Consider the following 23,907-nt stretch of genomic DNA (forward strand, 5'->3'; position numbering starts at 1 on the left):
GGAGATTCCAGAGGTGGAATGCCATGGCTTTCTCATCTAGGATCACCATGGCAACAGGAGCATCACAGAGGGCCTGCCACTGTGCCCTCCCAGGCCCTGTCTCAGCCGGGCAGGAAGGAGGGGACCCAGCTTGGCTGGGGGCACTGGCAGGGGGCCCTGAAGTGGGTCAGCCAGGCCTGGATGCTGCCTCCAGGCTCTGTGTAGGGCACCTGCCAGCCCATACCCCTCTCTTGAGCCAATCACTGTACGAACAGGGCAGAAGCCAAGAAAGAAAAGGAGAGGTCTTGGCACAGCTGGACAGGGGAGTGGAGGGATCCTCCCAGCCTGGGGCCTGGAAGCAAGACAGTTGACAACACTTCTACCCTGGAGCCAGGAGCCCTGATCCCTGAAGGGCCAAACAGACTCCACAGTCACAGATATGAACACATGAGTTCTGGCTACTGCAGGAAGACAATAGGGACCAGGAGAGGCAGAGAGGCCGGGACAACTCAGATCTGGCTTTACCAAGCCCTGTCCTGCCAATGACAATGGAATAGCATGGAATAGGCCAGAGCCGGCCCAGCTACTGATGCAAGGCAAGAGGACTCATCACAGCCTTGGGGAGAACCCTGGGATCTCCGACTTACCTCATCCCCATGGACTCTGTCCCCCTGAGGTCAGCCAGGTGAGGCACAGACCCCATCCATACCCCCCAACCCACCAGCTCAGGATTGGGGCTAATTGGCAGGGGAGGGGGAAGAGGGGCCTCGCAGGGGGACTGCACTGAGTGTGAGAGCACAAGGTGCTGTTAGGCATTCCCCATGAGTCAGGAGCCTCAGCTTTCTCATCTGTCAAATGGGCATGTAAGCAGTTCCACAGGCTGTAGACAAACCAAAGTGTAGAGGCAGAAATTGACGTGCCTTGAGTCATAGAGAATTAGAGTCAGAGCTGAGATATATAGGCAGGTCAGAGTAGTGTGTCTGCACCGTTCCGGGAGATTCCTGAGGTTTAGCTCCACAAGCAAGCACTAACTGTTGGCTGAGATGGGTGTTGTGCTGGGCATTGTAGGGTGAAAAAAGAACAGGAAACAATGGTTTCTTCCATGTCTTCAGCACTTACTGGGTGCCAGTCAGTGCGTGTGTGTGTGCTGTCGCCTCAGTTGTGTCCAACTCTTTGTGACCCTATGGACTGTATGAAGCCTTACCGGGCTCCTCTGTCCGTGGGATTCTCCAGGCAAGAATACTGGAGTGGGGTGCCATGCCCTCCTCCAGGGGATCTTCCCAGGCGGTGCACTATGCACTTTTTAGAAATGATCTCAGCTCATCATCAGAACTGGGGAACAGGAAGCTTTGTCCACCTGTGACAGGTGGATGTCAAGCCCAGAGACAAGGTAAGTAACCTGCCCGTCTCCATTCAAACCCCAGCCCGCCTGGTCCCAAGCCCTTGTGGTAATGACTGTGTGAGCTGCCTCCTGGTTGGACCAGGCAGCCTGCTCTGAGTCTGTGTGTCCACTTCGAGCCTTCCTCAGGAGGTGGCCAGATCCGAGAGCAGTGGGAGTGGATGACACAAGGGCAGGTCGCTGAGGAGTAAGCCATGGGGACCATCAGGACCACTGAGTGAGCCGCCTTGAGTAGCCTTGACCAGCCTCGGACACAGGTTGCCTGGCAACCCCAGGTCCATTCCCTCTTCAATGCGGCCCAGGGCTCCAGAGTCAGCAAGTAAAACTACAGGACAGTCAGTGACATATGAATTTGGATAAACAGTGGATAAATTTTAGTGTAAATATGTCTTGCACTACATAGGTTCCTGGGGGAGGGCATCCAGAAGCAATGGTCCTTTCTATGCTGGCATCTCAGCTGCAGTGAATTGCTCCATCCATCCCCCCCTCCTTCCTACTGTTGACTTCTGGAGACTGGCTGCTCAAAGGAAGGAGGGGTTGTCTGCAGTCCAGGTGCAACAATATCATTTAGAAGTTTTATTATATTTTCTTAAGATATTTTTATAGATGAGATTAACCTTTATTTTTGGCTGTGCTGATTCTTTGTTGCTGTGCCGGTTTTTCTCTTATTGCAGGGAATTACTATTATTATCCACAAGGGAAGCCCAAGAATACTCGAGTGGGTAGCCTATCCCTTCTCCAGCAGATCTTCCCAACCCAGGAATCGAACCAGGGTCTCACCTGCATTGCAGGCCGATTCTTTACTGAGTTATCAGGATCGCCCTTTATTACAGGGAGCAGCAGCTATTCTCTGGTTGTGGTGCACTGGCTTCTCATTGCAGTGACTTCGCTTGTTGCGGAGCAGGGGTTCTAGGGTGTATGGGCTTCAGGGGTTTCAGTTCCCAGGCTCTAGAGCACAGGCTCAACAGTTGTGGCACATGGGCTTATTTGCTCTGTGGCATGTGGGATCTTCCCCGATCAGGAATCAAACCTGCGTCTCTTGCATTGGCAGACAGATTCTTTACCACTGAGCCACCAGGGAAGCCCTGGAAGCTTTTTTCAGAAATGCAAACTTCCAGGCCCCATCCTAGATCTATTCAATTCGAATCTATATTTTAACAGGGTCACAGGAGATCTCTGTGGGCATGAAAGTTTGAGAGGCTAGCTTCAGACGATGATAAGAGAGATAAGGGAGATTTATAATTGTACTACGTGCTTATTGTAAACAGGAAAATGTAGGGCAGCAAAAAACACAAAAATCACCAAAGGTATCATTTTGATGTATTTCATTCTAGTCTTTTCAGCAGCTTTTAATTTATTCAACCATTACCGGTATCTAATTCCAGAACATTTCTGTCATCCCTAATGGAAATTCATTCTCATTAACAGTCACTTCCCATTCATTAGCAACCAATCCCTAGCAACCATTAACCTGCTTTCTATCTCTATGGATTTGCCTGTTCTTGACATGTTATATAAATGGAATCATACAGCACTTGTCCTTTTATCTTTGGCTTCTTTCACTTAGTATAATGTTTTCAAGATTCATCCATTTTGTTGCATGGATCAGTACATTCCTTTTTGGGTTGAATAATATTTAATTGTATGGCTTTTCCGCAATTTGTTTACTCATTCATCACTTGATGGACATTTCAGTTGTTTTGATTCTTTGTCTATTATGTATATTCATGTACAAGCTTTTTTTTTTTTAACTGCTGTCTTCTATGTACCCAAGAGTGAAATTGATGGGTCATATGGCAATTCCATGGTTAACTTTTCAAGAACCTACCAACCTGTTTTCCACAGTGACTATACCATTTTACACTCCTACCAGCACTGCATGAGGATTCTAATTTCCCCACATCCTCTCCAGCACTTTATTTTCCTTTTTTGTTGTTGCTGTTGTTTTTTAGTTGCTAAGTTGGGTCTGACTCTGCGACCCCATGCACTGCAGTACGCCAGGCTCCCCTGTCCTTCACTATCTCCTAGAGTTTTCTCAGATTCATGTCCATTGAGTTGGTGATACTTTCTAACCATCTCATCCTCTGCTGTCCACATTCTCCTTTTGCCTTCAATCTTTCCCAGCATCAGAGTCTTTTCCAAAGAGTTTGCTTTTCACATCAGTTAGCCAAAGTATTGGAACTTCAGATTCAGCATCAGTCCCTCCAATGAATATTCAGGGTTGATTTCCTTTATGATTGATTGATTTGATCTCCTTGCTGTCCAGGGACTCTAAAGAGTCTTCTCCAGCACCACAATTCAAAAGCATCAATTCTCCAGTGCTTAACCTTCTTAATGGTCCAACTCTCACATCCGTACATGACTACTGGACTACTGACTACTTTAGAAAAAAATGTATATATCCTAGTGGGTGCGCAGTAGTATCTTACTGTGGTTTTGATTCTCACTTCCTTAATGACAAATGATGCTGAACATCTCATGTGCTTACTGCTATTTGTATATTTTCATTGGTGAAATGTCTATCCAATCCTTTGCTCATTTTTCAATTGGATGATGTTCTCATTGTTGAGTTGTAAAAGTTCTTTATATATTCCCAGATACTAGACCCATAAGATATATATGTATCTCATATTATTTATAAATATTTTCTCCCACTCTTGGTTGTCTTTTCACCTTCATGAGAGCGTCCTCTGATGCACAAAATTTTTTAAATTTTGAGGAAGTCTCAGTTCAGTTCAGTTGCTCAGTCGTGGCCAACTCTTTGCAGCCCCATGCACTGCAGCATGCCAGGCTTCCCTGTCCTTCACTATCTCCTGGAGCTTACTCAAACTCATGTCCATTGAGTTGGTAATGCCATCCAACCAACTCAGTCTCTGTTGTACCCTTCTCCTCCTGCCTTCAATCTTTCCCAGCATTAGGGTCTTTTCAAATGAGGCAGTCCTTCTCATCAGGTGGCCAAAGAATCAGAGTTTCAGCTTCAGCAGCAGTCCTTCCAATGAATATTCAGGACTGATTTCCCTTAGGATTGACATCTCCTTGCAGTCCAAGGGACTCTCAAGAATCTTCCCCAACACCACAGTTCAAAAGCATCAATTCTTTGGCGCTCAGCTTTCTTTATAGCCCAACTCTCTCATCCATACATGACCACTGGAAAAACCATAACTTTGATTAGATGGACCTTTGTAGGCAAAATAATGTCTCTGCTTTTTAATATGCTGTCTAGGTTGGTCATAACTTTTCTTCCAAGGAGCAAGCGTCTTTTCATTTCATGGCTGCAGTCACCAACTGCAATGATTTTGGAGCCCCCCAAAATAAAGTCTCTCACTGTTTCCACTGTTTCCCCATCTATTTGCCATGAAGTGATGGGACCAGATGCCGTGATCTTAGTTTTCTGAATGTTGAGTTTTAAGCCAACTTTTTCACTGTCGTCTTTCACTTTCATTAAGAGGCTCTTTAGTTCTTCTTCACTTTCTGCCATAAGGGTGGTATCATCTGCATATCTGAGGTTATTGATATTTCTCCCAGCAATCTTGATTCCAGCTTGTGCTTCATCCAGCCCAGCATTTCTCATGATGTACTCTGCATATAAGTTAAATAAGCAGGGTGACAATATACAGCCTTGACGTACTCCTTTCCCAATTTGGAACCAATGTGTTGCTCCATGTCCAGTTCTAACTGTTGCTTCCTGACCTGCATACAGATTTCTCAAGAGGCAGGTTGGGTGGTCTGGTATTCCCATCTCTTTAAGAATTTTCCAGAGTTTGTTGTGGTCCACACAGTCAAAGGCTTTGACATAGTCAATAAAGCAGAAGTAGATGTTTTTCTGGAGCTCTCTTGCTTTTTTGATGTTGGCAATTTGATCTCTGGTTCCTCTGCCTTTTTAAAATCCAGCTTGAACATCTGGAAGTTCACAGTTCACATACTGTTGAAGCCTGGCTTGGAGAATTTTGAGTGCTACTTTGCTACTGTGTGAGATGAGTGCAGTTGTATGGTAGTTTGAAGATTCTTTGGCATTGCCTTTCTTTGGGATTGGAATGAAAACTGAACTTTTCCAGTCCTGTGGCCGCTGCTGAGTATTCCAAATTTGCTGGCATATTGAGTGCAGCACTTTCACAGCATCATCTTTCAGGATTTGAAATAGCTCAACTGGAATTCCCTCACTTCCACTAGCTTTGTTCACAGTGATGCTTCCTAAGGCCCACTTGACTTCACATTCCAGGATGTCTGGCTCTAGGTGAGTGATCACACCATCATGGTTATCTGGGTCATGAAGATCTTTTTTTGTACAGATCTTCTGTGTAGTCTTGCCACCTCTTCTCAATATCTTCTGCTTCTGTTAGGTCCATACCATTTCTGTCCTTTATTGAGCCCATCTTTGCATGAAATGTTCCCTTGGTATCTCTAATTTTCTTGAAGAGGTCTCTAGTCTTTCCCATTCTGTTGTTTTCCTCTATTTCTTTGCATTGATCACTGAGGAAGGCTTTCTTATCTCTCCTTGCTATTCTTTGGAACTCTGCATTCAAATGGGTGTATCTTTCCTTTTCTCCTTTGTCTTTAATTTCTGTTCTTTTCACAGATTTGTAAGGCCTCCTCAGATAACCATTCCACGTTTTTGCATTTCTTTTTCTTGGGAATGGTCTTGATCACTGTCTCCTGTACAATGTCACGAACCTCCCTCCATAGTTCTTCAGGCACTCTGTCTATCAGATCTAATCACTTGAATCTATTTCTCACTTCCACTGTATAATCGCAAGGGATTTGATTTAGGTCATACCTGAATGGTCTAGTAGTTTTCCCTACTTTCTTCAATTTAAGTCTGAATTTGGCAATAAGGAGTTCATGATCTGAGCCACAGTCAGCTCCCGGTCTTGTTTTTGGTTCTTGTACAGAGTTTCTCCATATTTGGCTGCAAAGAATATAATCAATCTGATTTCAGTGTTGACCATCTGGTGATGTCCATGTGTAGAGTTGTCTCTTGTGTTGTTGGAAGAGGGTGTTTGCTATGACCAGTGCATTCTCTTTGCAGAACTCTATTAGCCTTTGCCCTGCTTCAAGCCTTTGCCCTGTACTCCAAAGCCAAATTTGCCTGTTACTCCAGGTGTTTCTTGACTTCCTACTTTTGCATTCCAGTCCCTTATAATGAAAAGGACATCTTTTTGGGGTGTTAGTTCTAGAAGGTTTTGTAGGTCTTCATAGAACTGTTCAACTTCAGCTTCTTCAGCGTTACTGGTAAGGGCATAGACTTGGATTATGAACAGAGATCATTCTGTCGTTTTTGAGATTGCATCCAAGTACTACATTTCAGACTCTTTTGTTGACTATGATGGCAACTCCACTTCTTCTAAGGGATTCTTACCCACAGTAGTAGATCTAATGGTCATCTGAGTTAAATTCACCCATTCCAGTCCATTTTAGTTGCGGATTCCTAAAATGTCGACGTTCACTCTTGCCATCTCCTGTTTGACCACTTCCAATTTGCCTTGATTCATGGACTTAACATTCCAGGTTCCTATGCAATATTGCTCTTTACAGCATCAGACTTTGCTTCCATCACCAGTCATATCCACAACTGTGTGTTGTTTTTGCTTTGGCTCCATCTCTTCAGTCTTTCTGGAGTTGTTTCTCCACTGATCTCCAGTAGCATATTGGGCACTTACTGACCTGGGACAGTCTAGTTTACCTAGTTTTTCTTTTGTTGCTTGTGTTTTTGGTGTCATATCTAAGAAACCATTGCTAAATCCAAGATTATAAAAATTTACCCTTAGGGATTTTCCTGGCAGTCCAGTGGTTAAGACGTCATGCATTCACTGCAGAGGGTGAGGGTTCAACCCCTGGTGGGAGAAAAAAGGTGCAGTCTCGCATCCTGCATACCTTATGGTTTGGCCAAAAATTAATTCAAAGGACTTCCCTGGTGGCCCAGTGCTGCAACTACTGAGCCCAGGCACTTTAGAACTCCTTTGCCACAACTAGAGAGAAGCCCAGGCACTGCAATGAAAGAGCCTGCGTACTGCAATGAAGAGGCAGTGCAGCCAAAAAGAAGTAACATTTTTTAAAAGAAGCAAAATATGATTTAAAAAAACAAGAAAAAGAAAGATACCCTGTACCACAACAAAGACCTGACACAGCCTAATTAATTAATTTCTTCATCTTATTAATATGGTATATTACATTGATTAATTTTCATATGTTGAACCACACTTGTTTTCCTGGGATAAGCATCAGTTGGCTTTGGGGCATAGGGGTAGGGGAAAAAAGGAGGTACTGTGGGATTATATGAAGCCATATAATGTGAAAGCTTTGAAAACTGCAATGCATTTTCGAATTTAAGGAATCTTTCATTTAATTAAAAAAAAAAGAGGGAAAATTTTTTCAGTATTTTGTTGAGGATTTTAAAATCTATATTCATAAGGGATATTGGTTTAAAAATTTCTTTCCTTATGATGTCTTTGGCTTTAGTATCAAAGTAATACTGGCATGCGGAGAAGGCAATGGCACCCCACTCCAGTGCTCTTGCCTGGAAAATCCCATGGATGGAGGAGCCTGGTGGGCTGCAGTCCATGCGGTCATGAAGAGTCAGACACGACTGAGCAACTTAACTTTCACTTTTCACTTTCAAGCATTGGAGAAGGAAATGGTAACCCACTCCAGTGTTCTTGCCTGGAGAATCCCAGTGATGGAGGAGCCTGGTAGGCTGCCATCTATGGGGTCGCACAGAGTCGGACACGACTGAAGCGACTTAGCAGCAGCAGCAGCAGCAATACTGGCATGACAGAATAAACTAGGAAACACACTCTTTTATTTTTTTGGAAGAGTTTGAGAAGGTTTGGTATTAATTCTTTTTTAAATGTTTGAGAGAATTCACCAGTGAAGAAGTCTGGTCCTATCCTTTCCTTTATTGGACTTTCTTTTTTGGTTACTGATTTAATTTCTTGTTATAGGTCTATTCCAGTTTATTTCTTCTTGAGTCAGTATTAGTAGTTCGTTTGTACCTAGCAATTTGTTTTTTTCATCAAGGTAATCTGATTTGTTGATGAACAATTATTCACAGTATTCTGTTATAATCCTGTTTATATCCATAGGGTGATAGTAATGTACCTCCATTTATCCCTGATTTTAGCAATTTGAGGTTTTTTTTCCCTCGCTCTAACAAAAGTTTCATCAATTTTGTTGCTCTTTTCAAATAAGTGCTTCTGTTTTCACTGATTCTCTCTGCTGCTTTTCTATCCTGTATTTCCTTTATTTCCACTCTAACCTTTATTATTTTCTTCCCTGGTAGCTCAGCTGGTAAAGAATCTGCCCACAATGCAGGAGACACCGGTTCGATTCCTGGGTTGGAAAGATCTGCTGGAGAAAGGGATAGGCTACCCACTCCAGTATTCTTGGGCTTCCCTTGTGACTCAGCTGGTAAAGAATCTGCCTGTAGTGCGGGAGACCTGGGTTCAATTCCTGGGTTAGGAAGATCCCCTGGAAAGGGAAAGGCTACCCACTCCAGTATTCTGGCCTAGAGAATTCAGTGCACGGGGGTCACAAAGAGTCGGACATGACTGAGAGACTTTCACTTTCCTTCTGCTCACTTTGGTGTTGCTTTGCTTTTCCCCTTTCTAGTTCCTTAACTTAGAAATTTAGGGCTGGCTTTGAGTAAGAGGTATGAGGTTGGAGACTCCATAGCCATCTTGCTACCAAGAAGGAGCACCAATCTGAGAATATAGTCAAGCCAGGATGCGGAGAAGAAAGACAATAGATTCGTAAGGACAGCACTTAGCCCCTGAATCATCCATGTCTGAAGCAAGTTCTGTTGCCAGATCCTCAGTTACATGATTCAGTAAATTTTCCTTGTGCTCATAAAAAAGTGTTGGAAGTTCAGGTCATTGATTTGAAATCTTTCTTCTTTTTAATGTAGATGTTTAGAGCTATAACTTTTCTTCTGAGAACTGCTTTTACTGCATCTTGTAAATTTTGGTATGCTGAGTTTTCATTTTCATTTATCCCGTATAATTTCCCTTGTGATTTCATTTTTTTCCATTGGGCACTTAAAAAAGGTTTTTTAGTTTGCTTTGTGTTTTTGTTTTTTCTGTGCTGTGCAGCATGTGAGACCTTTGATCAGAGATTGAACCCATACCCCCTGCAGTGAAAGTGTGAAGTCTTAACTGCTGGACTGCTAGAGTCGCAAAAGATATTGTTTATTAACAATAATTTCCACATATATGCAAAATTTTCAGTTTTCCTTCTTGTTAATTTCTAATTTCATTCTTGTCAGAGAAAATACTTCATATGAGTTCAGTATTTTTAAATTTACTGAGACTTGTTTTGTTTTATAAATATGGTCTCTTTGAGGGAATGTTTCTGTACACTTGAAAAGAATATGTATTCTGCTGTCTTGGGGTAGAATTAGGTCTACTTGGTTTACAGTGTTGTTCAAATCTTCTATTTTCTTGTTTATTTTTTGTACAGTACAGTTGACCCTTGAACAATGCAAGGGTTGGGGCACCAATTCTCCATGCAGTTGAAAATCTGTGTGTAAATTTATAGTTGGGTCTCTGTAAAAGCAGAAACATCACTTTGCCAACGAAGGCCTCTATAGACAAAGCTATCTATAGTTTTGTCGGTAGTCATGTACAGATGTGAGAGTTGAACCATAAAGAAGGTGAGTGCTGGGTCTGAGAATTGAGGCTTTCGAACTGTGGTGCTGGAAAAGACTCTTGAGAGTCCCTGGGACTGCAAGGAGATCAAACCAGTCCATCCTAAAGGAGATCAGCCCTGAATATTCATTGGAAGGACTGATACTGAAGCTGAAACTCCAATATTTGGCCACCTGATGCTAAAAGCAGACTCATTAGAAAAGTCCCTGTGTTGGGAAAGATTGAAGACAGGAGGAGAAGGTGGTGACAGAAGATGAGATGGTTGGATGGCATCAATGACTCCATGGACATGAGTTTGAGCAAACTCTGGGAGATAGTGAAGAATACGGAAGCCTGGTATGCTGCAGTCCATGGGGTTGCAAAGAGTTGGACATGACTTCCAATTGAACAACAACAATTGTATCCACAGATACAACCAACACATGTTGTGTAGTACTATAGTATGCATTTATAAAAAAAAGTCCACACATAGTGGACCCATGCACTACAAACCCATATTCTTTATGGATTAACTGTAGTTCTACCCATCATTGAAAGTAAAATATTAAAGCCTTTATTATTGTTGAAGTATTTCTCCCTTTAATTCTGTCAAGTTTTGCCTCAGATATTTTGGGGCTCTGAAGTTAAATGAATATGTGTTTATAATTATTATATTTTCTTGGTGGATTGAGCCTTCTTTTGTTACATAATGTCTCTCAAAATAATTTGGGCCTTAAGGTCTATTTTTTCTTTTTTTTTTAATATAAATTTATTTATTTTAGTTGGGGGCTAATTACTTTACAATACTGTAATAGTTTTTGCCATACATTGACATGAATCAGCCATGGGTTTATGTGTGTTCCCCTTCCTGGACCCCCCACCCACCTCCCTATTTTTTCTATTAGTTACAGTCACTTCATCTCTTTTTTGTTGTTGTTGTTAGTCTCTGGAATATATTTTCCTTCCTTTCACTTTCAACCTACTTGAGTTGATTGGGCTAAAGAATGAGTTTTATAGACAGCGTATTGTTAGATTATACTTGTTTTTGTTTTATTTATTTATTTATTTATTTGGCCATACCACACAGCTTGTGGGATTTCAGTTCCCTGACCAGGGACTGAATGTGGACCCTCAGTAGTGAAAGCACAAAGTCCTATCCACTGGACCACCAGAAAGCTGTGTGGACTTTCTCTAGTTATGGTGAACAGGGCTACTCTTGTTTGCTGTGCATGGACTTCTCATTTCGGTGGCTTCTCTTGTTGCAGAGCACAGGCTATAGGGTGCACAGGCTTTAGCAGTTATGGCACACAGGCTTAGTTGCCCCGAGGTATTTGTGATCTTCCCGGAGTAAGGATCGAACTCGTGTCCTTTGCATTGATAGGTGGATTCTTAACCATTGAACCACTAGGGAAGTCCTGGGAATGTGTTCTTAATTCCTGAAGGATAGTTTCACAAGATACAGAATTCCTCATTGACACCCCCCCCTTTCAAAACTTATTCCACTACCTTCTGACCTCCAAGGTTCCTGATAAAAAAATCAGCTATTAGTCTTATTGAGATTCCCTTGCATGTGATTAGTCACTTTTCTCTTGCTGCTTTAAGGATTCTCTTCTTGGTCTGGGCCTTTTACGATGAATAGAACCTAATCTGTGAAATATCAACAAGAATACTAACATATACATAATGGAAATCCCAGAAGGAAAGGTAGAAGAGAAATTGGGAAAAAGAATATTTGAAGAAAATAATGGATGAAAATCTCAATTTGATGCAAGGCATAATCTATACATTCTCAGTTCAGTTCAGTTCAGTCGCTCAGTCATGTCCGACTCTTTGCGACCCTATGAACTGCAGCACGCCAGGCCTTTCTGTCCATCACCAACTCCCGGAGTCTACTCAAACCCATGTCCATCGAGTCAGTGATGCCATCCAACCATCTCATCATCTGTCGTCCCCTTCTCCTCCTGCCCCCAATCCTACCCAGCATTAGGGTCTTTTCCAATGAGTCAGCTCTTCGCATGAGGTGGCCAAAGTATTGGAGTTTCAGCTTCAACATCAGACCTTCCAATGAACACCCAGGACTGATCTCTTTTAGTTTGGATTGATTGGATCTCCTTGCAGTCCAAAGGACTCCCAAAAGTCTTCTCCGACACCACAGTTCAAAAGCATCAATTCTGCAGCGCTCAGCTTTCTTCACCGTCCAACTCTCACATCCATACATGACCACTGGAAAAACCATAGCCTTGACTAGACGGACTTTTGTTGGCAAAGTAATGTCTCTGTTTTTAAATATGCTATCTAGGTTGGCCATAACCTTCCTTCCAAGGAGTAAGCGTCTTTTAATTGCATGGCTGCAATCACCATCAGCAGTGACTTTGGAGCCTAAAAAAATAAAGTCTGACACTGTTTCCACTGTTTCCCCATCTATTTCCCATGAAGTGATGGGACCAGATGCCATGATCTTAGTTTTCTGAACATTGAGCTTTAAGCCAACTTTTTCACTCTCATCTTTCACTTTCATCAAGAGGCTCTTCAGTTCTTCTTCACTTTCTGCCATAAGGGTGGTGTCATCTGCATATCTGAGGTTATTGATATTTCTCCCAGCAATCTTGATTCCAGCTTGTGTTTCTTCCAGCCGAGCATTTCTCATGATGTACTCTGCGTATAAGTTAAATAAGCAGGGTGACAATATACAACCTTGACGTACTCCTTTTCCTATTTGGAACCAGTCTGTTGTTCCATGTCCAGTTCTAACTGTTGCTTCCTGACCTGAATACAGGTTTCTCAAGAGATAGATCAGATGATCTGGTATTCCCATCTCTTTCAGAATTTTCCACAGTTTATCGTGATCCACACAGTCAAAGGCTTTGGCATAGTCAATAAAGCAGAAATAGATGTTTTTCTGGAACTCTCTTGCTTTTTCGATGATCCAGCGGATATTGACAATTTGATCTCTGGTTCCTCTGCCTTTTCTAAAACCAGCTTGAACATCTGGAAGTTCATGGTTCACGTATTGCTGAAGCCTGGCTTGGAGAATTTTGAGCATTACTTTACTAGCATGTGAGATGAGTGCAATTGTGCGGTAGTTTGAGCATTCTTTAGCATTGCCTTTCTTTGGGATTGGAACGAAGACTGACCTTTTCCAGTCCTGTGGCCACTGCTGAGTTTTCCAAATTTGCTGGCATATCGAGTGCAGCACTTTCACTATACATCCTAGAAGCTCAATTAACCCCTATTATAAACTCCAAACAGTTTGCTTCCAGAGTTCAGATAAAACTGATTCTGACAGTTTTGCCAATTTATTAGCTGTTTTTGTGAAGGAATGGACTCTTGGAGTTCCCTACTCCATTTTCACTGACATCCTCCTCAGTCTTTTATTTTTTTAAACACAGAATATTTTTATATAAAAATAATTATTTGGTATAAAAACTTTGCATTTTTCACTTAATATTATACAACAAGCATTTGTATTTACCTGCATATTCTTCATAATTATCCATTTTAGTAGTTCATTTAGCAAATATTTATTGGATACCATTCACCTGGTGGTCACTCTATAGAGACTGAGTGTATAGCAATGAATAAAACAAGACTCTGGCCTTAAGGAGTTTACATTCTAGAAGGTAGAGAAATAAGTCACATAAGTATTCATTCCTTTTTACTGGCGTATAATATTCCATTATAAGAATATAACTCTGATAATCCCTCCAGAGATATTGAGTCCTAATCCCAGAAACGTGTAAATGTTATCTTATATGGAAATGGGTCTTTGCAGATATGATTAAGGTAAGGATTTTGGTATGTGGAGGTTATCAGGATTATCAGAGTGAGCCTTAAATGCAATCAAATGTGTCCTTCTAAGAGGGAGGAAGAAGGACTTTTCTGGTGGTCCAGTGGTTAAGAATCGACCTTGCAATGCAGGGGATGTTGGGTTTGATCCCTGGTCGGGAGTCTAATATCCCACTTGCCTTGGGGCAACTAGAGAAACTTCATATGATGCAACTAAGACCGGACACAGCCAAATAAATAAATAAAGAGGGAGGAAGGGGGAATTTGACTTGTGCAGAAGAGGAGAAGGCAATGTGACAATGGAGGCAGAAACTGGAGTGAAGCCAACAAGTGCCTGCAGCCACTTCCAGAAGTTGGAAGAAGTAAGGAACAGATTCTCCTCTAGACCCTCCAGAGAAACACAGACCTAGCAACATTTTGATTTTGGCCCACTCATGCTAATTTTGGAATTTTGGCCTCCAAAGTGGTGAAAAATAAATTTCTGTTGCTTAAAGCCACCTAGTTTGTGGTAATTTGTTACAGTTACCATAGAAACTAATACAGATTTCTGGAACGTAGAGTGGGGTGCAGTTGTAACAGACAGCTAAACATGTGGAGATGGCCTTGGAATTGGATAATGGGCAGAGACTGGGAGAATTTTGAGAAGCGTGATAGAAAAAAGCCTAGATTGCCTTGAACGAACTGTTGGTAGAAAGATGAATGTTTGAGGCTCTGCCAGCGCACGCTAAGTCACTTCACTCATGTCCAACTCTTTGCCACTCCAAGGACTATAGCCCACCAGGCTCCTCTGTCCATGGGGATTCTCCAGGCCAGAATACTGGAGTGGGCTGCCATGCTCTCCTCCAGGGGATCTTCCCGACCCAGGGATTGAACCCATGTCTCTTATGTCTCCTGAATTGGCAGGTGGATTCTTTACAAAATGAGGGAGATGTAACTGGAAGCTGAAGGAGAGGCCATCTCTGTTATACAGTAGCAAAAGTCTAGATGAATTGTGTCTTACAGTGGTGGAAGCAGCACTTTTAAGTGATGAACTTGAATTTTAGCTGAGCCCATCTTGAAGCAAAACTTTAAAAATGTGGCCTGGTTTCTTTTTGCTGGTTATAGTAAAATGTGACAAGAAAAAGATATTGAGAAGAGAACTGTTATGGCAAAAAGGAACCAGTACATCATGATTTTGGAAACCTGGAGCCTATCCAAGTTACAAAAAATACTAAAATTAGGTGATTTACTATTAGAAAACTGCTCTAAAGAGCAGGCCATAGATATGGTTGGACAGCCTTCTGCTAGTGTTGAGAATATTAGGTTTATGACCCACAGATCCTCTCAAAAATCTCAGCAGAAGTCAGAAATAAGAGATGATATTTTCCAGGAAAGATCTGTGGGGGACTCTTATTTAATGATGTGAGTCTCTGTGACATACAAAGGAGACACACGAGTCCTTGAAGAATGTTACACCAGCAGAGATGCTCCAACTTGAACTGGAAGGAACAATGAAATAAAGGAAGGCTGTTGTACTCCCAAAATTCTACTGGCAGGAAATAGGTTTACAAGACTACTCAGCTTCAGCCATGCACTTACCATTAAGAAAAAGGAAGAATGACTCAAAAAGAAGAGCCTCAGGCTCAGAAATCTGAGCCAAGGATGTCCTAGGCCTTGGGAAAAATGAATGAAATTTGCCCTTTGTCTCCTCCATTTCCTCTCTTTTGGAATAGGAATGCCTGTCACTGTTATACTGTGCCTGTCCCACCACTGGATTTTGGGAAGACAACTTATTTCTAGTTACATATGTTCAGAGACGGAGAGAAATTTTCTCCCCACAATAAATCATACCCAGAGACTCACCTATGCCTGGTTTAGATGATGAGATTAGGGATTTTGAACTGATTATATATCAAGAATTTGGACTTGAGTTGCTATTTTGATGAGTTAAGACTTTTGAAGATGTTGAGATGGGGTAAATGCATTTTGCTTGTGTACAACAAGAATCTTTTGGGGCCAGAGGGCAGATTCTGCAAGGGTCTTAAATGCCTCCCTTTCTCCAAAGATTCTAATTCCTGAAACCTGTTAGTGTTACATTATATGGAATAACAATATGATTGCAATATGATTGCAAATATGATTCAGGTAAGGATCTTGAGAGGTGAAGATTATCTTGGGTTATCAAGGTGAGCTCTAAATGCAATCATGTGTGTCATACAGAGGGAGGAAAAAGGAGACTTGACACAGACAAGAGAAGGCCATGAGAAGATGGTGGAGAAATGGTGAAGTCACAAGAGAAGAAATGCCAGCCACGCCCATAAACTTTCATATTGTGGAACTGGAGAAAACTCTTCTGAGTCTCTTGGAGAGCAAGGAGATCAAACCAGACAATCCTAAAGGAAATCAACACTGAATATTCATTGGAAGGACTGATGTTGAAGCTCAAACTGCAATACTTTGGCCACCTGATGCAAACAGCAGACTCATTGGAAAAGACTCTGATGCTGAGAAAGATGGAGGGCAGGAGGAGAAGGGGACAACAGAGGATGAGATGGTTGGATGGCATCACCGACTCAATGGATATGAGTCTGAGCAAACTCCGGGAAATAGTGAAGGACAAAGGAGCCTGGTGTGCTGCAGTCCCTGGGGTCACAAAGAGTCAGACATGACTGAGCAACTGAACAACAACAGCCATAAGCCAGAAGAAGCAAGGAACAAGTTCTCCCCTACAACCTTCAGAGGAAGCATAGACCTACTGACACCTTGATTTTGGTCCAGAGATACTAATTTTGGGCTTCCTGCATCCAGAATGGTGGAAGAACAAATTTCTGTTATTTTAAGCCTCTGTAGCTTGTTATAGTTGCTATAGGATGCTAATATGATAACACAGTGCATTTATCCAGTCTCTGTTCATTGGGCATTTGAATTGCTATTAGGAACAATCTTGTATTGATACATGTTTCCTGGTGCAAATGTGTTTGAGTTGTACCAGTTTACACTCCTATAAACACTATAGTTTCTGTGGATTCACATTTTGTTCATCATTTGGTATAATTAGATTTCTTCATTGTTACCAATCCTATTGAGTATAAGGTAGTGCTCTTTTGTGATTTTATTTGAATTTCCCTGATTACTGATGATTTGGCTTGAGTATCTTTTCAAAGTCCTATTGGCCATTTGTAATGCCTCTTCCTTGAAATGCATGTTCACGTCTGTCCTATTTTTCTAATAAATGATTTTATGTATTTTATGGCTTGTCTTTTTACTAGCTGTTACTTCTGGCATTTACATATTTTCATTTTGCTAAATAACATGTGTATACTGACAGCTTTTTATTAATTGTTTAATCTTTTGACTTCTTATTTAATAGTTTAGTGTGTACCTAATAGTTTAATAGTTTAGTGTGTACCTGCTCAGTCATGTCTGAGTCTTTGCAGCCCCATGGACTGTAGACGGCCAGGCTGCTCTGTCCATGGGATTCTCCAGGAAAGAACACTGAAGGAGGTTGACATTTCCTCTTCCAGGGGATCTTCCTGACTCCTGCATCTCCTATATTGGCAGGTGGATTCTTTACCACTGAGCCACCTGGGAAGCCCCCTTATTTAATAGAGGAGAATTCGATTCTTTGATATCACCATGGGTTAAAAAATATAGTATTGAGGTGAAGATGTGGCATTAATATTTTTTATGTCTACTCAAATATTATTCATAGCTGAGCACTAAAACAATTATATTTAGTGCTGTTAGTTTTCCTTAAAGTTAGTAATTGTCATTTTAAAAATTTTTTTCAGATTTCTTTGTACCTATTGCTAATTCTTCCCACACCTTTCAGTATTTTCAATCACATCAGTTAATCTATCCATTCCAGTGATTTTTCCCTGGAGACATTATTCCTAGTGACCGGTTTTCACCTCTTCCTAGGCTGGTTACTCTCCATATTGCTGCATAGCCATTGTCCCGGGACTTTGCTGTTGTCCTTGGAACAATCTTACTCATTCTCCTAGTCAGAGTCCTTGTTTTCCTGTATCCTCTGTATTTCTTTCTTATGGTTTTACTCTTCTGTTTTAATGGCACATACCCTGTAATAGTTCTTGAGTTCAAAGTGGTGGGACAGTGGCAGAAGGCATGGTAATGACTACTTTTAACATACCAGTTTAGGATCTTCTTTCTTCTGGTTTGGTCTGATTGTCATCTTTGCTGTCACAAGATCCCAGCATCTGTCCTCATGATTATCCTGAATGTTCCCTTCCCTTCAGTCCTGTGTTGGCTTTCCAGTCTCCTGACCTACAGGATTTTTTTCTTGGTTTCCCCCTCATTTTATCGGAGTGCATCCTTCAGCGGTTCTTTTCTTTTTTTAAAATATTTATTTGCCCGTTCTGGGTCTCGCAGCACACAAGATATTCAACCTTTGTTGCAGTATGTGGGATCAGTTCCTTGATCAGGGACTGAACCTGGGCTCCCTGCATTGGGAGTGTGGAGTGTTAGCCACTGGACCACCAGGGAAGTCCCCTTCAGGGGTTCTTGAGAAAGAGTACGTGAAAGTGAAATTTTTTGAGACCTTGTATATGCGGAATGATAATTTAGTTGGCATAGAATTCTAAGTTGGAAATAATATTCCTTCAGACTTTTGAGGGCTTCCCTGGTGGCTTAGATGATAAAGAATTGGCCTGCAATGTGGGAGACCTGGGTTCGATTCCTGGGTTGGGAAGATCCCCCGGAGGAGGGAATGGCAACACATTCCAATATTCGTGCCTGGAGAGTCCCCATGGACAGAGGAAACTGGCAGGCTACAGTCCATAGGGTCGCGAAGAGTCGGACACAACTGAGCGACTAAGAACGCACAGACTTTTGAAGGCATTTTTCTCCCTTGTTTTCTTGCTTCTGCTATTGCCATTGAGAAGTCAAAAATCCATTCTGATTCTAGATTCTTCGTTGTGATTATTTTTGTGTTTCTGGAAATTTGTAAGATTTTCTTTTTGTCCTCAGTTTCCCGAAAATGTACACTGATGTATCTTAGTGCTTTCATTGACTCTACTAGGCACAATGTGGGCCTTTTTGAAAAATCATATACTTCAATTTGGAAAATGATTTTAAATTATTTATTTCATTCTTTATCTCCATTTTCTTCTATTCTCTCTTTTTGGAATCCTCATAATGCAGATGTTGAGCTTCCTAAATTTCTCCCTGAATTTTCTAATATTTTTAACTTCTTTATTTGGGGGGGGTGGATGGGTATTCCCTCAACCTTTCTTCAGAATTTTTAATTTCTGCCATCATATTTTTAAAACACTATTAATTTCCAAGATTTCTTTTTGTTCTCTCAATGTTCATTTCTATAAATTCATGTTCTCATCTCATGAGTGCAATACCTTTTTCTTTCTCTGCAGGATATTAATGAAGGGTTTTGCTTTTTGTGTTTTTGTTTGTTTTGTTTTCCTTCTCAGAGTCTCTGTTTCTTGCAAGTGCTTTCTTTCAGCTTACTAGGTTTGATTTCCTTCATGTTGGAGGTTCTCCTTCATTGTCTAAGAGTTCTTGGCTGTCTGCTCATTATTAAGAATGAGAGCTTAAAAATTGATGGGAAGCTCTAAGCATATTGACTTTGACCTTCCCAGTATGGTGTCCTGATGGGGCATTTCATAGATAACACTAATCTTAGGGTCTTTAGTCCTCTTTTGGGTTGGCCTGAGTTCCCAGGGAAGGCTCATCCCACCTGCTGCCTGGAGGGTAAAAATCTGACTGCCCGGGTTCTGACTGCCAGGTAAGGGAAGAGGATTGGGGAGGTGGGGGGTGGAGTGTCAGTTTCCAACTTGTATGCAGTCACTTAATCCCCTTAGTCAGTTACTGATGCAAAGTCTCTGTTTTACCATCTCTAGAAAACAAATTTCCGGTCTTACGCTAGACTCAGGGGAATTTGCACAGTGGCATGAAGTAAGGGAGGGGAGACAGGCACCTAATTGCTTCTCAATCAGCTTTGATCTAGAACTTCATGTTTTAGCCTTTACTACCAATGCTAGGGGGCTTCCCAGCTGGTGCTGGTGGTAAAGAACCCTCTTGCCAATGCAAGAGACTAAGAGAAGCGGGTTCAATCCCTGCGTGGGGAAGATCCCCTGCAGGAGGGCATGACAACCCACTCCAGCATTCTTGCCTGGAGGATCCCGTGGACAGAAGAGCCTGGTGGGCTATGGTTCATAGGGTTGCAAACAGTCGGACATGACTGAAGCGACTTAGTATGCACGCACACATATATGTCTCTATCTAGACTTCCTCTGGTCATTCAAAAATCTGTTTCGTTCTCTTTGATGATCTCTTGTTGTTTATCTGAAGTCCATACACAGCCTTCCTATACTGTATGTAAGGCCTGAATATCTGGAGTTCATAGCATCTAACTCTGTTACATTGTTTATTCTGATCCCCACTCTTAGCACTAGCCTCCTTCTGCGCTGGTGATCGCTGATCCTGAGCTCTTTGCTTGATATTAACGAATGGATCCTTCAAACTTAAAACTGGACACTTTCCTCCAAAGGACATTTGTGTCTATTTCTGCCAGGAGCCAGAGGGTGCCACCAACTTCAGTCCTCCTTGTCTGAGATCCAGCTCCCCTACCTCTCCCTAGCCTCCTTACTCGAACTTTCTTTTGGGGTCAGGGAGTGGTTTTGGAGATCTTGGAAGACAACAGGGCCTCAAGGAATCATGGCCTTTCTCTGTGGGATATTCTTCTTCTATAGCAAGAAAGTTCCTCACTGCTCTAAGTCCACCATATGAGGAAAAGCAGAAATCCTCCAGTCCATTCCACACACATCCATAGGAGCCATCTTTTGGACTTGTAGATCTGATCACATCACTGCCGCTTAAACCCTTCGATGACTCCCTTTTTTCCTGAAGTATAAAGCTTGACCTCCTTAGGAATTCCTTGGTGGTCTAGTGATTAAGACTCAGTGCGTTCACTGCCAGGGCCTGGGTTTGATCTTTGGTCAGGGAACTAAAATCCCACAAGCTCCTTGGTGAGGTCAATTAAAAAAAAAAACAAACATAAAGTTTGAACTCCTTGCCCAGCTTACAAGGCCCTATGTGATCTAGCCTCTGACTCCCTTACCAGATTCATCTCTTTTAATAGCCCTCACTCCTACTCATAAACTCTTTCCCAGGCCCCAAGTCTAGGAGTTCCTCAATATACTTCCCATCCTTGTACCTGTCACATAGTGTCTAAAAAACTTAAGATATCTGAATCGCTCTATACACCCTCCCCAAACTGTGTACTCTGCAGGAGTGCAAAAACTTTATATATCCACTAATATCTCCCCAGTATCCAGCACAAGTGCTTATTAAATATTTGTTGAATGAACAAGCACATTTATTCGGTTCCCAGTGTTTTTCTTTACTTTCTTTTTTTTTTTTTTTTTGATGTAGACAGTTTTTAAAGTTTAAAAAAAATTATTTATTTATTTTTGGCTGCACTGGGTCTTCATTGCTCTGTGCAAGCTTTCTCAGTTGAGGCAAGTGGGGGCTACTCTTCACTACCCTGCTGGGGCTTCTCATTGAGGCGGCTTCTCTTGCTGTGGAGCACAGGCTTTAGGGTACGTGGGTCTCAGTCGTTGTGGCACACAGATTCAGCAGTTGTGACACATGGGCTTAGTTGCTGTACAGTGTGGACGGTTTTTAAAGTCTTTATGGAATTTGCTACAATATTGCTTCTGTTTTATGTTTTGTTTTGGTTTGGTTTTTTGGTTGCAAGGCATGTGGGATCTTAGATCCCGACAATCGAGCCTGTGCCCAATACGTGGGGAGCTCAGTCTTAACCATTGGACCACCAGGGAAGTCTCAGATCATCAGCTTTTGGAATCAGACAAATTTGGATGAAAACCCTAGCTCCTCCCCTTGTTCACTATGGCCAAAACCTTTAACCTTTCCAGATCTCAGTTCTTCAACTTTAAAATGTGCAAGTTGCTCAGTCACATGCAACTCTTTGCAACCCCATGGACTGTAGCCCACCAGCCTCCTCTGTCCATGGGATCTCCAGGTAAGAGTACTGGAGTGGGTTGCCATTTCCTTCTCCAGGATCTTCTTCTTCCCCACCCAGGGATCAAACCTGGTTCTCCTGCTTTGCAGGAAGATTCTTTACCATCTGAGCCACCAGGGAGTGCTCTTTAAAATGCAGACAGAATGCAATGAAATGAGCACATGGGTGGCTGCCAGGGTGAACTAAGTCTGATATCATGAAGTCAAAGATCCAAGCATAGTCCCCATCTCACATGCAGCCATTTCAAAAGGGAGTCACCAGCTGCCCTGGAGTCATACTCTCTCCCAATCATATTTGTCCGTCAAGGTTGGTGGTAGTGGTAGTGATTTAGTCACTAAGTCATGTCTGACTCTTGCAACCCCATGGACTGTAGCCAGCCAAGCTCCTCTGTCCAGGGGATTTCCCAGGCAAGAATACCAGAATGGGTTGCCATTCCCTTCTCCAGGGGATCTTCCTGACCCAAGGATCAAACCCTTGTCTCCTGCATTGCAGGCAGTCTCCTGTATTGATTGCATGTAGATTCTTTACCGCTGAGCCAGCAGGGAAGCCCTCAAGGTTTGGCTGGTTTTAATTCCATTAGATAGCCTGAGCTTTCCTGCTCTGGAGCATGGAGTGGGCAAACAGGTTCCACCTCAAGTAATCCAGCTCAGGCCTCCAGGCACCTTGGTGGGACTTGTGAATTTCAGTGGTTTTATCCCTAGGAGATATTTAAGTCTCCAAAATGGACCCTCCCCCCCTCCCCTGCCCAACGTGCTCTGCCCCTCACCATCAGCCCTTGGGATGATGCTGAGTCAAGCAGAGCAAGGGCAATCCTCCCAATTTTAAGGTGGGTAAACTGAGGCTCAGACTATCTTCCTGACAGTTGGGTCTAGAACTTGTGTGTCTTCTCAAGGGGCTCTGGAAGGCCTGGGCAGCTGCAGTGGGAGACCTGGGGGGAGCTCTAGGCCCAGAGCAGGAGGTGGCACAGGAACCCTGGCTCTCAAGGCCTCCCCTCCTGTTCACAATGGGTTAGTGCCACTCTCGGCTGGTGGGGAGCTCAGAGTCTGTGTATTCTTCGTGAACCTACAGGACTGTGCTCAAGTAGGTTATTTTGCCTGTGTTGTTTGGGGAGAGCAAGGATGACAATTCACTGGCTGGGGTGTGTGCGTGTGCTGGGGGTTGGGGGTGAGGATGGGGACAGGCTGGACAGTGAGAAGAGTGAGCTTAGGGTCAGGAGCCCTGGGTTCCAGCCCAGTTCTACACCCAGCATGTTGAGTCCCCTGGGATAAGCGTCTCCCCCTCTGGGCCCCAACCGCCCTATCTGTTAAGTGGGGGTGGTGGTAGGTGGACCGATCGTGGTCGTGGGATCAAAACGCTGTCCTGGCCCAGCCACTCCCTGAGCCCAGACTGTCCCCTGGGCCTGACTTCACCCAACTGGCCCCAGCAAACCTCTGACACCATTCTGCTGCCTCCACCCTCTGTCCTGTCCTTCCTCCAGGGGCCTGACTCCAGCTCCCCACCACACGGGGGGCTGGGCAGGCAGCAGTATTGGTCAGGCCTGGGCGGGGGGGCCTTCAAGCCCACAAATGACCTCTTGAGCCTCTTTCTGGAGCCAGCATCCTCTCTTTCCCCTCCTCTTGAAATCTGAGCTCAGGGATCCGGGGAGGACTCTCCCTGCAAAATATTCCATCCAGTTGTCCAAACACTTTGCACAGCTGGCGGAGGGAGGGGCCAGAGCCCGGCTCTCAGGGAGCCGTGGGGCTGTTGTTTTCATGGAAATGGCTGCATTCTCACTCGGAGGGCCAGCCCATGGGTTGTTTTATGGGGGTTCGCGGGGCCAAGAGGATCAAGAGCCCCCAACACGCCCTCCTGCTAAACTGGAAGGAAGAAGTCAGGCAATGCTCTTCCCCTGGCAGGGAGGATCCAGGTGCGTGAGGCCACCTCGCCCTGGGAGGTGGCAGCGGGCTCTGGCAGCCTCGTGAGCGTCACCTCGTGACTGGGCTCGGTGCGGTGGCCAGGGGAAGGGCAGGCGGTCACGACACTGAGAGAGCAGCGTTAGGACAACAGCTTTTCCCGGCAAGCAGCCCCAGACCTGGCTGCCTCATGGGTCTGACCCACCAGTGACCCGGGACAAGTCTCCAAGCCTCATT

General features: G+C 43.3%; 1 protein-coding gene across 37 annotated transcripts in view; it reads left to right on the forward strand.

Moving 5' to 3' along the window:
* The first annotated feature begins 98 nt into the window (after positions 1-98).
* Positions 99-23,907, forward strand: part of RAB3IL1 (RAB3A interacting protein like 1) — a 48,724-nt gene continuing 24,915 nt past the window's right edge. For 27 of the 37 annotated variants that reach the window (XR_014067532.1, XR_014067531.1, XR_014067530.1 and 24 more), the window contains exon 1: positions 99-664. Coding sequence is in view for 11 of the 37 variants with exons in the window: in XM_081536663.1 (XP_081392789.1) it covers positions 636-664 (29 nt within the window). In the remaining 26 variants the exon portion in view is untranslated. The remainder of the gene's footprint in view (positions 665-23,907) is intronic. The other 10 variants (XR_014067528.1, XR_014067522.1, XR_014067523.1 and 7 more) reach the window with 1 other exon arrangement.

Source organism: Giraffa tippelskirchi, chromosome 10, assembly GCF_054371585.1.
Source record: "Giraffa tippelskirchi isolate mGirTip1 chromosome 10, T2T-mGirTip1v1.2.pri, whole genome shotgun sequence".
In the NCBI taxonomy this organism is placed as follows: domain Eukaryota; kingdom Metazoa; phylum Chordata; class Mammalia; order Artiodactyla; family Giraffidae; genus Giraffa; species Giraffa tippelskirchi.